Below are 22300 nucleotides of genomic sequence, written 5' to 3'. Positions count from 1 at the left end.
TATACATATGTATCTACATATATACATTGTGTATGTAAATATCACTAAAAACCAATATACGTTAGTCAACTTTTTCTCTTGCTAAGGGCATTAAAGGATACCCACCTAATACTTCTAATGACCATTATTGCACAAAATAGAGAACATTTGTAATATCACAAAACAAAACAGAAGAAAAACCCCAGATCTCAAAATAAAATGTAGATCTTTCAGTTGAACAAATTTAGCTGACTAAAAAAGGCAATCATATGAGTAACATTTTTCTCACTTCTGTGCAGACGTTTGAAAACCTGCCACAGATCACTGACTCTTCTAGCACACCACCACACTTGTCCTGCATCTTTCTTCCTCTTTCCAACAATTTTCGTCCTTGTCTCTTTTTTGTTTTTTTTTTTCTTAAGACAGAGTCTCGCTCTGTTGCCCAGGGCAGCGGCACGATCTCGGCTCACTGCAACCTCTGCCTCCTGGGTTCAAGCGATTCTCCTGCCTCAGACTCCTGAGTAGCTGGGGTTACAGGTGCCCACCATCACGCCCAGCTAATTTTTGTATTTTTAGTAGAGACGGGGTTTCATCATGTTGGCCAGGCTGGTCTCAAACTCCTGACCTCAGGTGATCCACCTGCCTTGCCCTCCCAAAGTGCTGGGATTAGAGGCGTGAACCACTGTGCCCAGCTCTTGTCTCTTTCCTTAAGCAAAAGAAACTGTCTACGAAATTTTGTGAAACCCAGCTAATCTCTGAATTTCTCCTCTGTAACATGTTGCACCCATCCTCAAGTCCACCCTTGCTGTGGGCTCTCATTGGGGGAGACTCAGGCTGACCTGAGAGCCTTTTTCTGCTTCTCAGGCTCCTGGGCAGTAAACAATTCTGCTACCACTGCTGTGACCTAGAAAAAAAGCCTCGGCCACCGCCTCTGCTCAATCATAAGCCCTGAAATATTTCCAGGATATTAGATTATGAGGGCAATTAAAACTCATAATGGTTTTATTTTTCCAAAGCTCCCTTTGTGATTTTCAGAACACTGAATAACAATTGAGCCTCTAAGCAACAAGAGTGACCCTGCAGGAAATTGCCAGAGGCTTGTGGAAAATTTTAACCAGCTCAGGCTTTGCTGGAGTGGGGATCATTGGTCCACCATCATTCTCCCTGGTAAGAGATTTCACAGGGAAGAGAAAACCTCATCTGTAGATGACCTCAACTCAGGTTTTACTCCTTTCCTTTCTGAAAAAGAGCCTCAGCACACGTCAACAGGAGGCAGCCTCCTGGTGCTTACCTGCTCCTTAAGAGAAATCTAGACACTGTTAGTCAGGCAAGAAGGAGAATTCCACTGTGATGGCTCAAATAAACAGACATGAAAGATAAGACTATTACAGAGGTGGGCAGGGTCAAGGGTATAAACAAAGGATAATGAGGCACCCAGAGGCTGGCAATCCCAGGAAAGCATTGCCAACCTTAGGGGTGAAAGGGAAAACGGAGGAAGGCCAGTGAGCCATAGAGCTGTGGGAAAGCTTTCCACTGGAGACGTAGCCCACGGCAAATCAGCTACTTCTAGAGCGGATGCCGGAGCCAGGAGGGAGCTGGGCACAGATGCCACTGCCTCTCTCTCCTCCTCCCCAGTTTTCCACTATGCCCCTCATTGGCTGACCCCAAACAAAAATCCATCCTGCAAGGTAGCTGAGGAGATGCAGCCTTCTGGGCAGAACAGAAAGAAGGACAAGGGAATTCGGCCATTTTTGCTTTGCTATAAAGAAATATCTGAGGCTGGGTAATCTATAAAGAGGTTCAATGGGCTCCTGGTTCTGCAGCGTGTACAGGAAGCATGGTGTCAGCATGTGCTTCTGATGCGGGCCTCAGGAAGCTTCCAATCACAGCAGACAGTGAAGGGGAAGCAGGCACATCACATAATGAGAGAGAGAAAGCAAGAGAGAGGGAGACGGGGAGGTTCTGGACTATTAAACAACCAGGTCTTGGGTGAACTAACTGAATGGCAACTTTTTTTGAGACAGAGTCTCGCTCTGTCACCCATGCTGGAATGCAGTGGTGCGATCTCTGCTCACTGCAACCTTCGCCTCTTGAGTTCAAGCGATTCTCCTGTCTCAGCCTCCCGAATAGCTAGGATTACAGGTGCATGGCACTACACCCAGCTAATTTTTGTATTTTTAGTAGAGATGGAGTTTCACCATGCAGTCCAGGCTGGCCTCGAACTCCTGATCTCAAGTAATCCACCTGCCTTGGCATCCCAAAGTGCTGGGACTACATGCGCATGTACCATGTGCAGCTAATTTTTGTATTTTTAGTAGAGATGGGGTTTCACCACATCGGCCAGGCTGGTCTTGAGCTCCTGGGCTCAAGCGATCTTCCCGTCTCAGCCCTCCATAGTACTGGGATTACAGGCGTGAGCCATCATGCCCTGCCACCTTTTCTTTCTTTTATTTCAAAAATACTACTACTATGTGGCGAGCCTAATGTTGGAGCATCTCTTCTCTTCTACAAGTGCAGAGAGGACTTGGGGAAATAATATTTCTTTTTAAGGAAAACACCAGCCATGATACTCTCTCTTTGCAGTCTCAGTAAAATTTTGCATAAATACCTCCAGTGGTTAGAAGTGAAGAGAAATGAAGCGAACTTTATCTGAAATGGAAAAGACCAGATTACCTGAGGGATAAGGTGGAGCAGAGCGTCCCCAGACAGTGTCCCGACGGCCAAGCCCACAAACAGCTGTAAGATAAGCCTGTAGTTCTCCTCACAGCTATGGAAAAGGACCAGCGCTGTCCCCAGCATGGAGCCCAGTGTGAGAAGGGTGACAGCCACCGTGCTGTAGCCGTATTCTAAGTCAAAGGAGATCGTAAACACAGTCAGTGCCCAGTGCCCTCCATTCCGGCCTCAGCTGGCGAAAATGCCAGAAGAATCGGTCTTATAGTAACAGCCAGTAGGGATATGGATTTTTTAAATAAGTGTTTTGTTTTTATTTTGAGACAGGCTCTCTCTCTGTCACCCAGCCTGGAATGTAGTGGCGCTATCATAGCTCTCTGTAGCCTCCACCTCCTAGGCTCAAGTGATCCTCCCACCTCAGCCTCCCAAGTACCTGGGACTACAGGTGCACACCATCATGCCTGACTCACTTTCTGGTATTTTTTGTTTGTAGAGATGGGGTTTTGTCATGTTCCCCAGGCTGGTCTCGAACTCCTGGACGCAAGCAATCCACTCGTCTCAGCCTCCCAAATTGCTGGGTTTACAGTTGCGAGCCCACTGCCCCCACCTTGGAATTTCTAAATAAGCGTTTTGTTGTTTTTGTTGTTTTTGAGACAGGTTCTCACTCTGCTGGAGTGCGGTGGTGTGATTACAGCTCGCTACAACCCTGAACTCCCAGGCTCAAGTGATCTTCCCACATCAGCCCCTCGAGCAGCTGGGACTACTAGCAGGTGCCATCACGCCTGACTAAGCTTTTATTTTTAGTAGAGATAGGGTCTCACTGTATCACCTGGGCTAGTCTCAAGCTCCCGGGCTCAAGCAATCCTCCTGCTTCACCTCCCAAAGTGATGGGATTACAGGCATAAGCCACAGCACCCAGTCTTATAATGTTATATGTGGTAAAAGGTTTTTAAATTTTTAACAGAAAGAATGAACAGATTTGCTATGGTCTAAATGTTTGTGTCTCCCCAAAATTCACATGTTGAAACCTAACCACCAAGGTGGTGGGTGGTATTAGGAAGTAAGACCTTTGGGATGTGATTAGGTTATATACTCTTCACCCCTGTTGAATGGGATTAGGGTCTTTATAGGGGCTAAAGGGACTGGAGTTCTTCCCTTCACCAGTCCATGAACCAAGAAGCAGACCCTCACCAGATGCCAAATCTGCTGACGCCTTGATCTTGGACTTCCCAACCTCCAGAACTGTGAGAAATAAATGTCTGTTGTTTATGTAAGCCACTCATTTGTGGTATTTTCTTATAGCAAGGACTAAGACAAGACTTTCTTCAAATAACCCTGTTGTTTTGAAGTTACTCTGACTACCCCTTACTAAAAATTATTGCGGCAAGCAAGGACTGAGCTCACCTCCAACCCTCAAAGAAATAAATTTCTCTCACTTGAAACTACAACATCCACTGACAAACACTAGTAAAAATTTCCCTTTAATCATATCTTAAACTTCTCAGAGGCAAAAAACTAGCTCTTACATAGGAAGCATAAGGTTTGGCAGTATTGTAGACCTATGTTTGTGTATAAAATGAGGACACGTTTTGGAAGAACTTCCTTCCAAAAGCTGTCTGAATTACTTGTAATGTCCAGAGTGATATTATTGTAGTGACTAAAATGAGTAATGTTACTGGTGAAAACAGATCAATGAATGTGTAACAGTTGATAATAAAAATCTGAACAATCTACATTTTGGATGATTGCAATGACTTTTATAATCCTTAGAATTTCATGTTTCTAGGCTTCCTTTTAAAAAATATAAAGTATAATTTATAAGTTTATTTGAAAGAAAAAAATATATATATATGAACGGAGAAGAAATAAAGGAGAAAAGGGAAGAGATAAGATTAAAAGAGAGGGAGGACATGACTTTCAGAGTCAAGTACAGATAACATAGAGATAAGGAGTTATCTATGACATCATTTTCATCTGCTTGTAGATATTCAAAGCAAATGCTTATTTCTCTACCTATTTAGAAATTACTAACAAGTCATGGCAAACTAGTTAGTAAACAATAAGGAAAGCTAATTATGAAATTAAACTATCACTTTCTTCAGTGACTATAGATACACAGTAAGTTAAATCAAACAATCCTGGCATCAAAATACTTAAAGTTCATTGCAATATTTTTTTTAAAGAAACTATACTCTTAAAGTTTGTTAAAACAGAAAATGTTTCATTCTCATCATCCTTGCATTTTTCTAAAAGGTTCATTCTTTAAATTAGACCATTTTATTTTATTTTTATTTTTGAGACAGTCTCGCTCTGTCACCCAGGCTGGAGTGCTGTGGCACCATCTCGGCTCGCTGCAACCTCCACCTCCTGGGCTCAAGTGATTCTCCTGCTTCAGCCTCCTGAGTAGCTGGGACTACAGGTGACCATCACAATGTCTGGCTAATTTTTGTATTTTTAGTAGAGACAGGGTTCCATCATGTTGGCCAGGCTGGTCTCAAACTCCTGACCTCAAATGATCCACTGCCTTGGCCTCCCAAAGAGCTGAAATTACAGGCATGAGCCACCATGCCCAGCCTAGATCATTTTAATAATGTAACTGGTAACAGAAAAATACGTTTGTGATATTAAGAGGACTTTACTGAAATATAAGTTCTAAATTACCCAGGGGTTTAATATTAAAATAGAGTTGGCAGTATACTCAGAAGAGGCAAAAAAACTTTTAAGCATCTATTCCTGTACCCCCACTACCACATTTTCATCGCTATGGAATCCCTATAAAATGGTTTAGAAGCAAGGTGAAATGAAGAGTTGTTCTTCTATGGGTAGAGAGTTTTAGTTTTGCAAGATGAAAAAGTTCTATTACCTATTGCACGACAATGTGAATATACTGAATTGTGAATATAGTGAATTGTGCAAATACAAATGGTTAAGAGGGCGAACTGTATGTAACGTGTATTGATCAGACACCTACATCATCATGTCTTTCATCATTCTAATGTAATAAAAACACTCATGCTATAGAAACTTCCCTGAAAATCTTCAACCAAGTTTCATATCCCATTCTTTCCCACAAAGACTGTATATGGGAATGCCATTCTTTTCATTTATTACATAAATCAAAGATATTTGAATAGTAACATGGGCACCTGGATGTCTAATAAAATTTAAAGCTGTCCCATTTTAGAAGTGGTAACTGCAAAAGACCACAAAAGGCCAAGAAAGCGCAATGACAAATCAAGGTATGATATTTCCCAGGCAAAAGGCAAAGTTGAAACTCCTTCAGTTATTTTGCTACACCCCACCCCCATGGGCTCCTACCCATGCAGGAAAATGAATGTTTCATAACTTCAGAGGTTAGCAAATCTTTTTAGATTCTCTATGAATCATATTTCACTTGCTTTCATGTAGGAAGGATAGCCTCAAAACTGTAAAATATCTGACCTGTGGTCACAGGACTCTGCTAATTTACCCCAGGTCCCTGAATAGGTGCCATGATGTATTGGTTGGCATCAGGCAACTTGCAGACAGGTTCTAAAGTTTCCCGTTATTACAATAGAGCTTGACCTAGTCACTAAACTCTTAGCCACTTCTGAGCAGCTACTTTGAATAGGTCTGAAACTTAATTTGTACATGGCCATAATACTCTTTCCTGGAAACTCAATTGAAGGTGGTGCTTAGCGGTTGAGTTTCAGCATACTCAACAGTATTTTCTTAATAATGTCTCCCCAAGTCCTCCTGCTTTCAATATAATATCGTACATTTCTATAATTTCGAAAGAACTTTTGAAATTAAAGCCTTTCCCTATTCACATAATGCAACATTTTCGATTGAGGACAGTGATGTTTTTCTAGGTTTTTTGTTGTTGCTGTTGTTGTTTTTGAGATGGAGTCTCACCCTGTCGCCCAGGCTGGAGTGCAATGGCGTGATCTCGGCTCACTGCAACCTCCGCCTCCCGGGTTCAAATGATTCTCCTGCCTCAGCCTCCCGAGTAGCTGGGATTATAGGTGCCCGCCACCATACCCAGCTAATTTTTGTATTTTTAGTAGAGACAGGGTTTCTTTCACCATGTTGGCCAGGCTGGTCTTGAACTCCTGACCTCATGATCCACCCACCTCGGCCTCCCAAAATGCTGGGATTACAGGTTTGAGCCACCGTGCCCGGCCTAGGTTCTTGTTTTTAAGACAGGGTCTCTGTCACCCAACTGGAGTGCAATGGCACTGTCATAGCTCACTACAGCCTCGAACTCCTGGGCTCCAACGATCCTCCCGCCTCAGCCTCCCAAGTATCTGAGACCACAGGTACGTGCCAGCATGCCTGGCTAATTTTTCTTTTTGTAGAGATGGGGTCTCCCTATGTTGCCCAGGCTAGTCTCAAATTCCTGGGCTCAAGCAATCCTCCTGCCTTGCCCTCCCAAAGTACTAGGATTACAGGCATGAGACACTGCACCTGGCCTTTCTAGATTCTGTTTTTGTTGTTGTTGTTGTTTTTCAGATGGAATTCACTCTGTCGCCCAGGCTGCAGTGCAGTGGTGTGATCTTGGCTCACTGCAAGCAGTGCCTCCTGGGTTCATGCCATTCTCCTGCCTCAGCCTCCCGAGTAGCTGGGACTACAGGCGCCCGCCACCACGCCTGGCTAATTTTTTTGTATTTTTAGTAGAGACGGGGTTTCACCACGTTAGCCAGGATGGTCTCGATCTCCTGACCTCGTGATCTGCCCGCCTTGGCCTCCCAAAGTGCTGGGATTACAGGCGTGAGCCACTGCGCCCGGCCCCTTTCTAGATTCTTTAGTGAGTGTGACATGTTGGGATGTTTCCCAGGAAGACTATTCCCCAGAAGTATCTAGAAGTTCATTCGAGAAGAGATACAACTTTTTTCATAGGTCTTAATTTCAAAACCCTTTTCCAAGTGGCCTGTACATTCCAGTCCCAAGCCAGGTGGTAGGAATGTCAACACGGCCAGGGATGCTCCTAGATGCCACAGTGTTGTCTTCACCCGTTTTCTGAGCCTCACTGAACGACCACCAAGTGCTGAGTTATTTAGCTGCTCACTATTAATGAAGCTCTTTTTCTCTTAGTGAATGTGGAATCTTAGATATTTAGGCCTGGCATGTTTTTGTTCACATAACATTTTCAATTAGGCCACTTGATGTTACAGAATCCACTGTGAGTTAGAGGTGGGCAGCTGAACAACTCAGCTATGATTGGTATTGCAGGCTATCTCAAAGACAAAGAAACACAGCTCTGAGAAAATAATATATCTAAGGCCCTCAGGTCAATGATAAGTTAATTGTCACACTTTTACTAGATAACATGGATTGTTCTCAACCATTTTTTTTTGTCTTTTAAATATATAGAGTTTTAAATTTACTGAAGATATTTTTGTCCACGTTATCCCATTTGAACCTCAAAGGTACTCAGTGAAGCCCTGAGAGAGATCTCACCTACTGCAATGACTCAGTGGGATACAGTTAACCGCAAATATTGATCCCTTCCCTTCCTGGGGCTGACAGCTACATCTGGGAGGCTGGTATCTCCCTGCATGGGTTACCTTCGTCCCACAGCAGCCCAGTGAGCTTTGGTTTATTGTAATGTGTTTTCATTTTTTATACATGCCATGATGTAAGAAAGGCAGCCCTATGGGATATCACTGCTTTCCGCTGGGCTGGAAAAGAAACAGTCTTGGGGAGAAATTGCTTAAGATCACAAAGTGAGGAAAAAAAGCATGACTCAGCTCTGCATTCCGCATTCCAATGCTATTGCTTTCTCTTTTACCATGCCATGTCTCAACTATGGCCTTTTATGTTGATCCGTGATTGAGTCAACTATAGAAGACATAATTAATTCATATAAACCACATACAAATATAAAATATTCACTGAAGAGTAGTATGTATTGTGGTTAGAAACAAGGATTCCAGGGCCAGCTTGCCTGGGTTTGAATGGCAACTCCATCACTTCCCAGCTGTGTGTCCTTGGGAAAGTCAATTAATCTCTCTGTGCCTCAGTTTCCTCATCTGTAAAACGGGAATCATAATATCTACCTTGTAGCATTGTTAGGAGGATTAAATGAGTTGATAAATGTAAAATGTTTAGAACAGAGCCTGGTATATAGTAAGTATCCTGCGTTTACAATTATTATTGCATACATTGTGCACATCAGCTTTCTGAAGGAAGATCTAGAACTTACTCTCCAGAGTGGTAGGTGGCAGCTTTGCTTGTTGGTCCTTGGGCAAGTGGCAGGAGCAGCTGAGGAGTTGCTGGATGATCCCTGGACTCATTTGCTTAAAGTCTTCCTTAGAAATGGGTGAGAGGCCCTTCTGCAGAAATATCTCCACCAGCTGCCTAGCAGAGAAGCAAGTCTGTGTGAGGAAAACATAAAATTGTTACTAATCTCAGCATATTTACACTAGATTGTCCACCAGTTGTCATTCTTGAGGAGTGAATTCTATATGGAATAGCTAGAACACACACATGAAGCCGGTACGACACATGTTTCCCTGAAAACTTTCAGCTATACGTAATTCCTAAGGATATTTTAAATCTCTGACCAAAGTCTGCAATACCTCATTTTCATTCTGAGCCTTATTTAGTATGAGTTTTGCACTTTTTCTTTCCTAGAAAGACACATTGTGTTTTACAGTGGGTTGAGTGGTATTGTAACTGGCAGCCTTAGGATGCCTTGATGTTTTTGTTCTTTTTCAATGAGGATAGCTTTGTGTTAACAAAGACTTCATACAATCAACAGAAGTCCTATGGTAATGAGGTCACTGTCTTTAATACTGTTCGATTTTGTCAGCCTGTGTAGGCAACGTGTACTTTCAAAAGTCCTAAAAGCAAAGGTAAAATTTTTGAAAGTAAAGCTATGTCAACTAGCTGCTGTGTAAATATCAAATGATATAGCTACTTCTCTCAATTGACATATCCCTTCTCCACAGACACACACACACACACACACACACACAGTTGAAAACATCATTATTTCTTACTGACTTTACTGATTTTTACCTAAATCTTTACAATTTGTTTTCATACTGTATAGGCATATTTATGAGAGAGAAGAATAAGAGCAAATGCCACAGTCTCTAAAAATGGACACAAGACATCTGTCCACCTCAGAATAAAGGTTGACATTGTGTACTTCAAAAATTACAATTTAAAAGTTTTAATAGGTGAATGAGAACGACGGGTAGTTTCACTCTCACAAATGGATGTTTTCTATTGAAATAAGACCCCAATGCAATGTCTCTGTGATCTTTAGTTGTGATCAGTAAGGTATTGTTTTAAAAATCAGTGGTTTGCAAAGCTGATGTGGTTTGCTATGCTGTATAATTTAGAGATTTTTTAAACGAAGGCACTTTACTAATCTGTAAATAATGATGACATAGTTGCTGTTTGTCTTTTTCCTCCACATAAAAATCTTTAGAGATGATTTCATGGATACAAAGTTTTATCTTGATCAGGAAATGTTTGGGTGCATGGAACAGAACCCACTGAAATCAGAAAACCAAGAGGAGATTGTATTAGAAAGGCACAGATGGTCTCAAAGAACCCAGGGATTCAAAGAATGCCCACACTTCATAAGGAATGACAACTTGAAGCTGGGAAATCAAAGATGCATGATCTCTGCCCACAACCTTCTTCCCACCCCCGCCCTCCTCTCCCTCCCTGAGCCAAGTATTTTCTTTTTTCTGTTTCCCTCTGCATATATCTATTTCCTTTCACAGTTTGGCCCTCTCTCGTAAACTCACGGCCATATAAGCCCCAACTCTAAAGTGACTTTTCCCTCCAAGAACCCAAGAATGCTGCATCTACAAGTCCTGAGAGAGATCTGATTGATTCAGCAAAGCCACAGCTGGTATCTCTTGGGTCAGGCGTCCATTTAGTTCAATCAGTTTTGCCCAAGTAGTAGGAGATGGAATAAAGCTGTTCAAACATGGATGCCAACCTCACTCCTGTGGGTGAAGAAGGCATTTCTCAGTAAGGGATTGGGCAAGAACTCCAGAAAGTTTCTGCTACAAAAAGCATCCACAGAAAGCTAAATTTGTGTTTTTTTTCCCTTTATCAAAATAATGTACACCAAAGACAAGCTTCTCTTTTGCACCACTTGTTATTGACAGAATGTAATTATTTCATCACCAGTAATATTGACAAAAATAAAGGGACACTGGCAACAAACTTTTGATGATAGTTTCATAATACAATTCCTATCAGAAAATGCCTGACTGGTAAATAAAAGAATGGAGAGAGAAACAAGAAGAGAATACCATGCGTCTTTCTCCAGTTTGTTGTCAAGAAGTTGAATAGTTTCTAGTTTTAGAATACCTTCTCACAGAGTAAGGTTATTCTATTACAAACTTCTGCGCCCTTAATCTTCGCTTGCTTCTCTTGTGCCATTTAGGTCATTAAGTAAATTTCTTCTGAAATCACTAATATAAAAGTCCTTACTGGGGACTCATTATATTCTATAAAATTTTGAACACGACATATTTTTTATAAAGAAAATGAAAATTTAGGTTATGCAGCCAACAATCTTTAAAACATCTTTATTCCTTCCTATGTAATTTTGAAATATGTTTGTACTTGCGTTGACGTTATCAGATTTCTACGGAAGTTTTACAAATATATTCAAAAGCAGTGGTTTCTAATCTTTAGTTTTGACAATTACTTGCAGGGCTTGTTAAAAGACAGAGTTCTGGGCTCTAGTCTTGGGGTTTATGATTCAGTAGATTCTGGGTTGGGGCCTGAGGATGTACATTTCCAACAAGTTCCCAGGTAGTACTGCTGCTGCTGGCCTAGGCACAACCCTTGGAAAACCATCGACCTAATAATATAGGCAGAGTCCTCAAATATGGTGTCCCACATTAGAATCCCATCAAGAATCACAAAGAAAGTGACATGTTGGAACAGAGAAGAATTATTGGAGAAGAGGTTGTTTTGTTTGTTTTGCACAGAAAATGATTATTAGCATACTTAGAAGATGCATGCCTTAAATAACCCCTAAATTTTAAGAAATAACCTTTATTCTTTATTCAAATAAGGTCTCCATGAAGAGATCCTATTTGTTCTCTTTCTGAGAGTTGGCCCTAATTAAGGAAACTCCACAAACGTGGATTAATATGGAGATCAACTCTTGTCGCCTGCAGTTGAATACAGTAAACATGAGTTTGAAAAAGTCAACTTCAACAGATTCCTTTTATACATGGCAGAAGTAACAGAAATTAACTTTTAAGATACATAATAGCAAAAATATGTGCCTATTTTTGTTCAACTTTGTATCTCTCATGGCCAGGATGATTAGTGGTGTACATAAAATGTTCAATATGTTTTCTGAATTAATTATTAATTCATTCAATCTGAACCCAAGCGAGGAAAAAGCAATATATTTCATTCCACTATATACCTTGGCTTTGTTTTTATGTCTACAGAGATACACTTGTAGAAAAAGAAAACTGTAACTACATGGTGGAACTAGAATATTTTTACTTTTCAGGATAATACACAATATTCTTTAAGTTTTCTACAACTCTAATAAAACTTTCACAGCTGGGCTTCCTTTGACAATAGCAAATGCTTGAATAAGAGAAACAATGGCAATACCTGATCCCAGGAAATTGGATCATCCTCAGACTCTGTGTCCACGGGTGAAGAGAAATTAGAATAGTCCTGATCATGGGTTATTATGTTGTTTTGTTTCCTTTGAAGTTGATAGATTTTATCCTTTTTGATACAAGTACTTCTGGTCCAGAGAGTGTTGAGGAGTTGGTCTAGTTCTAGAAATTTCAAATAAAATCTAGTGTCACATAGAATAGATAAGTTCAGAACAGTCACAATTTCACATAGCTACAGCATAGATATTCCCTTACAAAGAATTCTCATCATTTTTAAGCCCTAGAGATGATGGAATGGGCATTTCCACCAATGAAAATGCCTTCCATTAAGTATTTTCTTTTTCTATGTAATTTTTTTTAATGTAAATTAAAGATGAAACTGGCCTAATCCTTAGGAAATTATTCCCTGGAGGCATTATACGTCCATCATAGATTAATTATTACTTTAGTTAAGTCAATCAAATTGTTTTCCTTTTAAGTGTATATGCAAAAGGGAGAAAAGCCATCAATGGGAGACAAGATTCTAGAAACAAACTAGATCTTCTTTTCTAATGCAACTATGTATGGCAGTCAGTTTAAAGATCACAGATTAGTTTCCCTCAGTATAGCTCTAGGTTTTTAAAAAATAATTTGTACAAAGAAGAAATAAATATAATAGCAAATTTATATGGATTTATACATCTTCTTATGATTAAAATGGAATTTTCCTAAATGTTATCAACAGTGGTAGAAAAAAAAAAGCAGCCAATAAATACATCTCAGTATTTCCAGATGTTGGATTCAGCAAATACAGACTTTAAAGGAGCTATTATGTTTAAGGAACTAAAGGATATTATATTTAAAGAATTAAAGGAAAGTTTGACAATAATAAATCAATTAATAGCAATTTTTAATAAGGAAATCTAAATTATATAAATGTCCAAATGAAAATTCTGGAGTTGAAGAATATTGAGACAATAAGTGAAACAAAAAGTTCACTAGAGGAACTCAACAGCATATTTGAGAGGGCAGAAGAAAAAATCACTGAACATGAGTATAGATTAACAGAAATAATTCATTCTAAAGAACAGAAAGAGAAAAAGAACAAGTGTCAGAGACCTGTAACAAGAGCAAGTATACCAATGTATATATATTGGCAGTCAGAGAAAGGAGAAAGAGAAAGGATTAGAAAAAAATATTGGAGGAAATAATGGCCAAAACTTTCAAAATCTGATGTAAAAGCCTGAACATACATGTTCAAGAAGCATATCAAACATCAAGTAAGATAAATACAAAAAGATTCACACCCAGACACATTATAGTCAAACTCCTGAAAGTCAAAGATAAAATCTTGAGGCCCAGCATCGTGGCTCACACCTGTGATCCCAGCACTTTGGGAGGCCAAGGTGGGTGGATCACCTGAGGTCAGGAGTTCAAGACCAGCCTGGCCAACATGGTGAAACCACCTCTCTACTAAAAGAGAAATACAAAAATTAGCCAGGCATGGTGGCAGGTGCCTGTAATCCAAGCTACTCAGGAAGCTGAGGCAAGAGAATCGCTTGAACCCAGGAGGTGGAGGTTGCAGTAAGCTGAGATGTCAACACTGCACTCCAGCCTGGGCAACAGACTGAGAATCCATCTCAAAGAAACAAAAACAAAAAACAACAACCACAACAGAAGATAAAATCTTGAAAGCAGCAAAAGAAAATGACTCATCACCTACCTGGGAGCATCACTACAATTAATGGCTGACCTCATCTAAATAATGGGGGCCAGAAGGTAGTGAAATGAAATATTCAAAGAGCTAAAGAAAAAAACTGGAGGAGGCAGAGCAAGATGGCAGAATAGAAGACTCCACCAATCATCTCCCCACAAGGACACCAATTTAACAACTATCTACACAAGAAAAACACCTTCATAAAAACTAAAATTCAGGCGAGCCCTCATTATACCTGGTTTTAACTTCATATTACTGAAACAGGCACTGAAGAGATAGAAAAAAACAGTCTTGAATCTCTGATGTCACCCCTCTTCCACCTCCCCAGCAGCAGCAGTGTTGTGCAGAGAGCATCCCTGGGTACTGACAGCGGTGGGGCATGGCAATTGTGAGGCATTGAACTCAATGCTGTCCTGTTATAGCAGAAAGGAAAACAGGACCAAACTCAGCTGACATCTGCCCATGGAGGAAGCATTTAAAACAGCCCTAGCCAGAGGGGAACCCCTGATCCTAGCAGTTAGAACCTGACTTCCCCAACAAGCCTTGCCACCTCAGGCTAAAGTGCTCTGGGGTGCTAATAAACTTGAAAGACAGTCTAGGCCACAAGGACAGCGACTTTTACGTGAGTCCTAGTGCTGTACTGGACTCAAGAGACACTGGACTTGGAGAGTGGGGCACATGACCTACTGAGACACCGGCCAGGGCAATGCTGGCATTACCCCTCCCTAACCCCAGGCTGCTCATTACCCCAAAAGATACGCCTTACTTCCACTTAAGGAACGGAGAGGAAAGAGCGGGGAGGACTCTGTATTGCATCTTGGATACCAGCTCAGCCACAGCAGGATTGGGCAGTGGTTAGAGTTGCAAGGTCCTGTTCCCAGGTCCTTGCTCTCAGACAACATTTCTAGACATGCCCTGGGCCAGAAAGGAACCTGCTGCCTTGAAGGGAAGGACCCAGTCCAGGCAGGACTTGTCACCTGCGAACTGGAGCTCTTGGGCTCTAAACAACCAGCAGTGATACCCAAGTACTATGTCAAGGGCCTTGGGTGAGGCTCTGAGATTTGCTGGCTTCAGGTATCAGCTCAGCTACAGTGTGTTAGAGCACCAAGCAGACTCTTGGGGTGGGGGGCCCCAGATTCCAGGACTTGGCCCTTGGACGGGATTTCTGGACCTGTCCTGGACCTAGAGGAGCCCACTGACCTGAAGGGTGAGTCCTAGGCTAGGCAGCATTCACAAGAAGTTGATTCAAGAGTCCTTGGGCCTTAAGGGAACATTGGCGGTAGTCTGGCAGCTCTCCCCATGGACTTGTGGTGGTGTTGGCCACAGGGTAAGGCTCCTCTGCCTTTGTAAAGGGGAGGGAAGAGTGAGAAGGACTACGTCTTGTGATTCGAGTGCCAGTTCAGCTGCAATACAGTAGAACACCAGGCAGACTTCTAAGGTTTTTGACTCTAGTTCCTGGCTCCTGTATGGCACCTCTGGACCTGCCTGGGAACTGGGGTAACTTGTCACCCTGAAGAGTAGAACACAAGCCTGGTTGGCTTCACCACCTGCTGATTGTAGAGTCCCAAGGCCTTGAGCAAACATAGCTGGGGAGTGGTTACAGTGGGCCTCGGGTGAGACCCAGGGCTGTGCTGGCTTCAGGTCTAACCCAGTGTGGTCATAGTGGTGGTGGCCACAGTGGTGCTTGTGTCAGTACACTGTCAGTTTCAGGTGGCTCAGAACGGAGAGTGAAAGACTCCATTTGTTTAGGAGAAAGGGAAGAGAACAAGAGTCTCTGCCTGGTAATCCAAAGAATTCTCCAGGATCTTGTCCAGGACCAGATATCTGTATGAGTCTGTAAGAACTACAGTGTTACAGGGTTTGGGGTGCAGATATAGCAGATCTGTATCCTAAAGCAGATACAGCATAGATCATACACCTAAGTCCTTTGGACTATCTGGAAAGCCTTCCCAAAAACAATGGGTACAAACAAGTCCAGACAGTGATGACTACAATAAATACCTAACTCTTCAATGCCCAGACACAAACGAATATCTACAAGTATCAAGATATTCCAGGAAAAAATGACCTCACCAAATGAATTAAATAAGGCACCAGAGAACAATTCTGGAGAAACAGAGATATGTGACTTTTCAGACAGGGAATTCAAAATGGCTGTTTTGAGGAAACTCAATGAAATTTCAGATAACACAGAGAAGGAATTCAGAACTCAGATAAATTTGACAAAGATTAAAATTATTAAAAAGAACCCAATAATTAAAAATAAAATATTTTAAAATATTAAACAATTAAAAAATAATTTAAAAAATTCTGGAGCTAAAAAATGCAATTGGCATACCGAAGAATTCATCAGACTCTTAATAGCAGAACTGATCAAGTGGAAGAAAAAATTAGTAAGCTTGCAGATGGGCTATTTGAAAATACACAGAGGAGACAAAAGAATTTAAAAAAAATAAAGCACAACTACTGAATCTAGCAAATCTGAGTTATTGGCCACAAAGAGGAGATGGGGAGAGAGATAGGGGTAGAAAGTTTATTTAAAAGGATAATAACAGAGAACTTCCCAACCCTAAAGAAAGACATCAATATCCAAGTACAAGAAGGTTATAGAACACCAAGCAGATTTGACCCAAAGACGACTACCTCAAGGCATTTAATAAGCAAAGTACCAAAGATCAAAGATAAAGAAAGGATCCTAAAAGCAGCAGGAGAAAAGGAACAAATATACAATGGAACTCCAACATGTCTGACAGCAGACTTTTCAGTGGAAAACTTACAGGCCAGGAGAAAGTGGCATAACATATTTAAAGTGCTGAAGGAAGAAAACTGTTACCCTAGAATAGCATATCCTGTGAAAATATCCTCCAAACATGAAGGAGAAATAAAGATTTTCCCAGACAAGCAAAAGCTGAGGGATTTTATTAATTCTAGACCAGTCCTATAAGAAATGCTAAAGGGACTACTTCAATCAGAAAGAAATAGATGTTAATAAATAATAATAATCACCCGAAGGTACAAAACTCACTAGTAATTACACAGAAAAACACAGAATTCTATAACACTGTAACTGTTGTGTAAACTACTTCCATCCTCAGTAGGAAGACTAAATAATAAACCAATGAAATACAATAACTACAAGAACTCTTCAAGACATAGACAGCACAATGTGATATAAATAGAAACAACAAAAAGTTTAAAAGGTGGGGGACAAAATTAAGGCACAGAGTTTTTATTAATTTTCTTTTTGCTTGGTTTTTGTTTATACAAACAGTGCTAAGTTTCTGTCAGTTTAAAATAATGGATTATAAGATAGAATTTGCAAATCTCATGATAACCTCAAAACAGAAAACATGCAATGGATACACAAAAAATAAAAGCAAGAAACTAAATCGTATCACCAGAGAAAATCACCTTCATTAAAGAAGACAGAAAGGAAAGAAAATGACCATAAAACAACCAGAAAACAAATAACAAAATGGCAGGAGCGAGTCCTCACTTATCAATAATAACATTGAATGTAAATGAAGTAAACTCTCCAATTAAAAGACACAGACTGGCAGAATAGATAAAAAAAATAAGACCTTTGATCTATTGCCTATAAGAAACATACTTCACCTATAAATACACATATAGACCAAAAGTAAAGGGATAGAAAAAGATACTCCATGCCAATGGAAACCAAAAATAAAAGCAGGAGTCACTATCCTTATATCAGACAAAATAGATTTCAAGACAAAGACTGTAAGAAGGGACAAAAGTCATTATATAATGATAAAAGAGTCAATCCAGCAAGAGGACTTAATAATTTTAAATATATATGCACCCAACACTGGAGCACCCAGATATATAAAGCAAATATTGTTCGAGCTACAGGGAGACACAAGCCACAGTACAATAACAGCTGGAGACTTCAACACCCCACTGTCAGCATTAGACAGATCTTCCAGACAGAAAATCAACAAAGTAAGATTAAACTTAATCTGCACTATACGACCAAATGGATCTAATATATATTTACAGAACATTTCATCCAACAGCTGCAGAATACACAGTCTTTTCTTCAGCACATGGGTCATTCTCAAGGACAGACCATACCTTAGGTCACAAAACAAGTCTCAACATATTTTAAAAAATTAAAATAATATCAAGCATCTTCTCTGACCACAATGGAATGAAACTAGAAATCAATAACAAAAGGAATTTTTGAAAACTATGCAAATATATAGAAATTAAACAATATGCTCCTGAATGGCCAATGGGTCAATGAATAAATTAACAAGGACATGGAAAAATTTCTTGAAACAAATGATAATGGAAACACAACATACCAAAACCTATGAGAAACAACAAAAGTGGTATTAAGAGGAAAGTTTATTGCTATAAGTGCCTACATTGAAAAAGAGGAAAGATTTCAAATTAACAATCTAACAATGCATTTTAAAGAACTAGAGCAGCAAGAGCAAATCAAACCTAAAATGAGTGGAAGCAAAGAAATAATAAAGATTAGAACAGAAATAAATGAATTTGAAATGAAGAAAACAATACAAAAGATCAATGAAACAAAAAGGTGGTTTTGTGAAAAGTTAAAGAACATTGACAAGACTTTAGGCAGACTAAGAAAAAAAGAGAAAAGATCCAAATAAATAAAATCAGAGATGAAAAAAGAGACATTACAACTGATACTGCAGAAATTCAAAAGATCATTAATGGCTACTAAGAGTAACTGTATGCCAATAAATTTGAAAAATCTAGAAGAAATGGACAAATTCCTAGACACATACAACCTACCATGATTAAACCAGGAAGAAACCCAAAAACTGAACAGTCCAATAACAAGTGATGAGATTAAAGCCATAATAAAAATCCTCCCTGTAAAGAAAAGCCCAAGACACAGTGGCTTCACTGCTGAATTCTACCAAACATTTAGGAGAACTAATACCAATTCTATTCAAACTATTCCAAAAAATAGAGGAGGAGGGAGTACTTCCAAACTCATTCCATGAGGCCGATATTGCCCTAATACCCAAACCAAAGACACATCAGGAAGGGAAGGAAAGGGAAAGGAAGGGGAGGGGAGGAGATGGGTGGGGCAGGCCAATATGTCTGATGAATATTGACGCAAAAATCCTCAACAAAATACGAGCAAATTGAATTCAACAATCCATTAAAAAGATCATTCATAATGACTAAGTGGGATTTATCCCCTAGCTAGGATGCAAGGTTGGTTCAACATATGCAAATCAGTCAATGTAATACATCACATCAACAAAATAAAGAACAAAAATCATATGATCACTTCAATTGACACTGGAAAAGCATTTGATGAAATTCAACATCCTTTCATGATAAAAATCCTAAAAAATGGGGTATAGAAGGAACATATCTCAACATAATAAAAGCTATATACATTAGACTTAAAGCTAGTATCATACTGAATGAGAACAAACTGAAAGCCCTTTCTTTCAGATCTGGAACATGACAAGGATGCCCATTGTCACCAATGTTATTAAACATAGTACTGGACATCCTAGCTAGAGCAATCAGAAAAGAGAGAGAAATAAAGGGCATCCAAATTGGAATGGAAGAAGTTAAATTATCCTCATTTACAGATGACACACAATTTATGTTTGGAAAAGACTGAAGACTACACACACACACACACACATGCACACACAAACTATTAGAACTGATAAGAAAACCCAGTAAAGTTGCAGGATGCAACATCAACATACAAAAATCAGTAGCATTTCTATATGCCAACAGTGAACAATCTGAAAAAGAAATAAAAATGTAATCCCATTTACAATAGCCACAAATAAAATCAAATGCCTAGGAATTAACCAAAGAAATGAAAGATCTCTACAATGAAAACTACAAAACATTGATGAAAGAAATAGAAGAAGACACCAAGAAAATGGAAAGTATTCCATATTCATGGATTGGAAGAATAAATATTATTAAAATGTCCATACTTTCCAAAGTAATCTACTGATTTATTGCAATCCCTATCACAATATCAATGATATTCTTCACAGAAATAGAAAAAACTACCCTAAAATTTATATGGAACTAGAAAAGACCCAGAATAGTCAAAGCTATCCTGAGCAAAAGAACAAAACTAGAGGAATCACGTTACCTGACTTCAAACTATATTACAGAGCTATAGTCACCAAAACAGGAAGTACTGTCATAAAAACAGACACATAGACCAATGGAACACAATAAAGAACCCAGTAACAAATACACACACCTAAAGTGAACTCATTTTAGACACAGGTCCCAAGAACATACAGTGGGGAAAAGACAGTCTCTTCAATAAATGGTGCTGGGAAAACTGAACATCCACATGCAGAAGAATGAAACTAGAACCCATCTCTCATCATATACAAAAATCAAATCAAAATGGATTAAAGACTTAAATCTAAGATTTCGGACTATGAAATACTACAAGAGAACGTTGGGGAAAATCTTGAGGACATTGGTCTGGGCAAAAATTTCCTGAGTAATACTCCACAAGCATAGGCAATCAAACTAAAAGTGGACAAGTGGGATCACATCAAGTTACAGAGCTGCACGGTGAAAGAAACAACAAAGTGAAGTGACAACCCACAGAATGGGAGAAAATATTTGCAAGCTACTCATCTGACCAGGAATAATAACCAGAATATACAAGGAGCTCAAACAACTCTAGAGGAAAAAGTCTAATAATTTGATGCAAAAATGGGCAAAAGATCTGAATAGACATGTCTCAAAATAAGACATACAAATGGCAAACAGGAATATGAAAAGGTGCTCAACGTCACTGATCATCAGAGAAATGCAAATCAAAACTACAATGAAATATAACCTCACCCCTGTTAAAATGGCTTATAGCCAAAAGATAGGCAATAAAAAATACTGGCAAGGATGTGGAGAAAAGGGAACCCTGGTACACCGTTGGTGAGAATGTAAGTTAGGACAACCCCTATGGAGAACGATCTGGTGGTTTCTCAAAAAAACTAAAAATTGAGCTACCATATGACCAACAATCCCACCGCTGGGTATATACCCAAAAGAATGAACTTAGTATATTGAAGAGATATCTGCACTCTCATTTTTATCGCAGCACTGTTCATGATACCTAAGATCTGGAAGCAACCTAAGTGTCCATCAACAGATGAACGGATAAAGAAAATTTGGTACATATACACAATGGAATACCATTCAGCCATAAAAAAGAACGAGATCAAGTCATTTGCAACAACATGGATGAAACTGGAGAACACTATGTTAAGTGAAATAAGCCAAGCACAGAAAGACAAACATTGTATATTCTCACTTATTTGTGGGATCTAAAAATCAAAACAATCAAACTCATGGACACAGAGAATAGAAGGATGGTTTCCAGAGGTTGGGAAATGTACTGGGGGCAGGGAATAGTTAATGGGTATAACAAAATTAATTAGAAAGAATAAGACCTATTATTTGATAGCACAACATGGTAACTATAGTCAATAATAACTTAATTGTAAATATTAGTATTAAAATTACTAAGAATATAATTGGACTGTTGATAACACAAACAATAAATGCTTGAAAGGATGGATAGCCCATTCTCTATGATGTCATTATTACACATTGCATGCCTGTAGCAAAACATTTCATGTACCCCATAAATACATACACCTACTATGTACCCACAAAAATTTGAAAAAAGAAAAAGAAAAAAAGGTCAAGAATTTTATATCCAGCAAAACAATCCTTCAAATTGAAGGTTTAAAAAAAGCCATTCTCAGATAAACAATGAAGGAGAGAATTTATTGCTAGCAGACCTGTCTTTTAAGAAATACAAAATGAAGAAAATGAAGTTTTTTAGGCTGAAAAGAAATGACCAAATTTACCACTTGGGTAAAGTTCCCATTTTGAACTGAAAGAAATGACCAGCACTGGAGATGTAAAAATGTTGGTTAATATGAAAGACTCTATAAATATATTTTTTCTCATTTGTTCTCTAAATTTAATGAGAAAATACTACGGGCTTCTTTTTCAAAGTCAGAAACATAGTAAGGATGCAGATCATCCCCACTACTACTTAACATTATATTGAGGTTATTAACCAATGCAATTAGATGAGAAAGTAAATAAAAGAGTGAGAATTGGAAATAAATAGGCAAAACTATATGTATTTAGAGATAGTATTATATATCTGAAACCCCTAAAAATCATACAAAAATAATCATGAAGCAGGTTATAAAATTAACCTATAAAAATCAGAAACACACATATATACATACATGTGTATATACACACACACAAACAAAGATCAGCTAGAAGATTGATGAAAGAGGACCTCATTTAAGAAAGCCAAAAA

The 22300-nt window shown here is 39.2% G+C and overlaps 1 protein-coding gene across 4 annotated transcripts in view; it reads right to left on the bottom strand.

Moving 5' to 3' along the window:
- SLC39A12 (solute carrier family 39 member 12) overlaps positions 1-22300 on the bottom strand; it is an 88257-nt gene that overhangs the window by 45194 nt on the left and 20763 nt on the right. For all 4 annotated transcript variants that reach the window (XM_032165501.2, XM_032165585.2, XM_032165673.2 and 1 more), the window contains exons 5-7: positions 12244-12416; positions 8834-9005; positions 2653-2825 (exon numbers count right to left, since the gene is read on the bottom strand). In XM_032165501.2, the coding sequence (XP_032021392.1) occupies positions 2653-2825; positions 8834-9005; positions 12244-12416 (518 nt within the window). The remainder of the gene's footprint in view (positions 1-2652; positions 2826-8833; positions 9006-12243; positions 12417-22300) is intronic.

This window comes from Hylobates moloch, unplaced genomic scaffold (assembly GCF_009828535.3).
Source record: "Hylobates moloch isolate HMO894 unplaced genomic scaffold, HMol_V3 SCAFFOLD_2, whole genome shotgun sequence".
In the NCBI taxonomy this organism is placed as follows: Eukaryota; Metazoa; Chordata; class Mammalia; order Primates; family Hylobatidae; genus Hylobates; species Hylobates moloch.
Note: the sequence above shows the minus strand (reverse complement) of the source record. Positions and strands in the feature narration are given on the sequence as shown.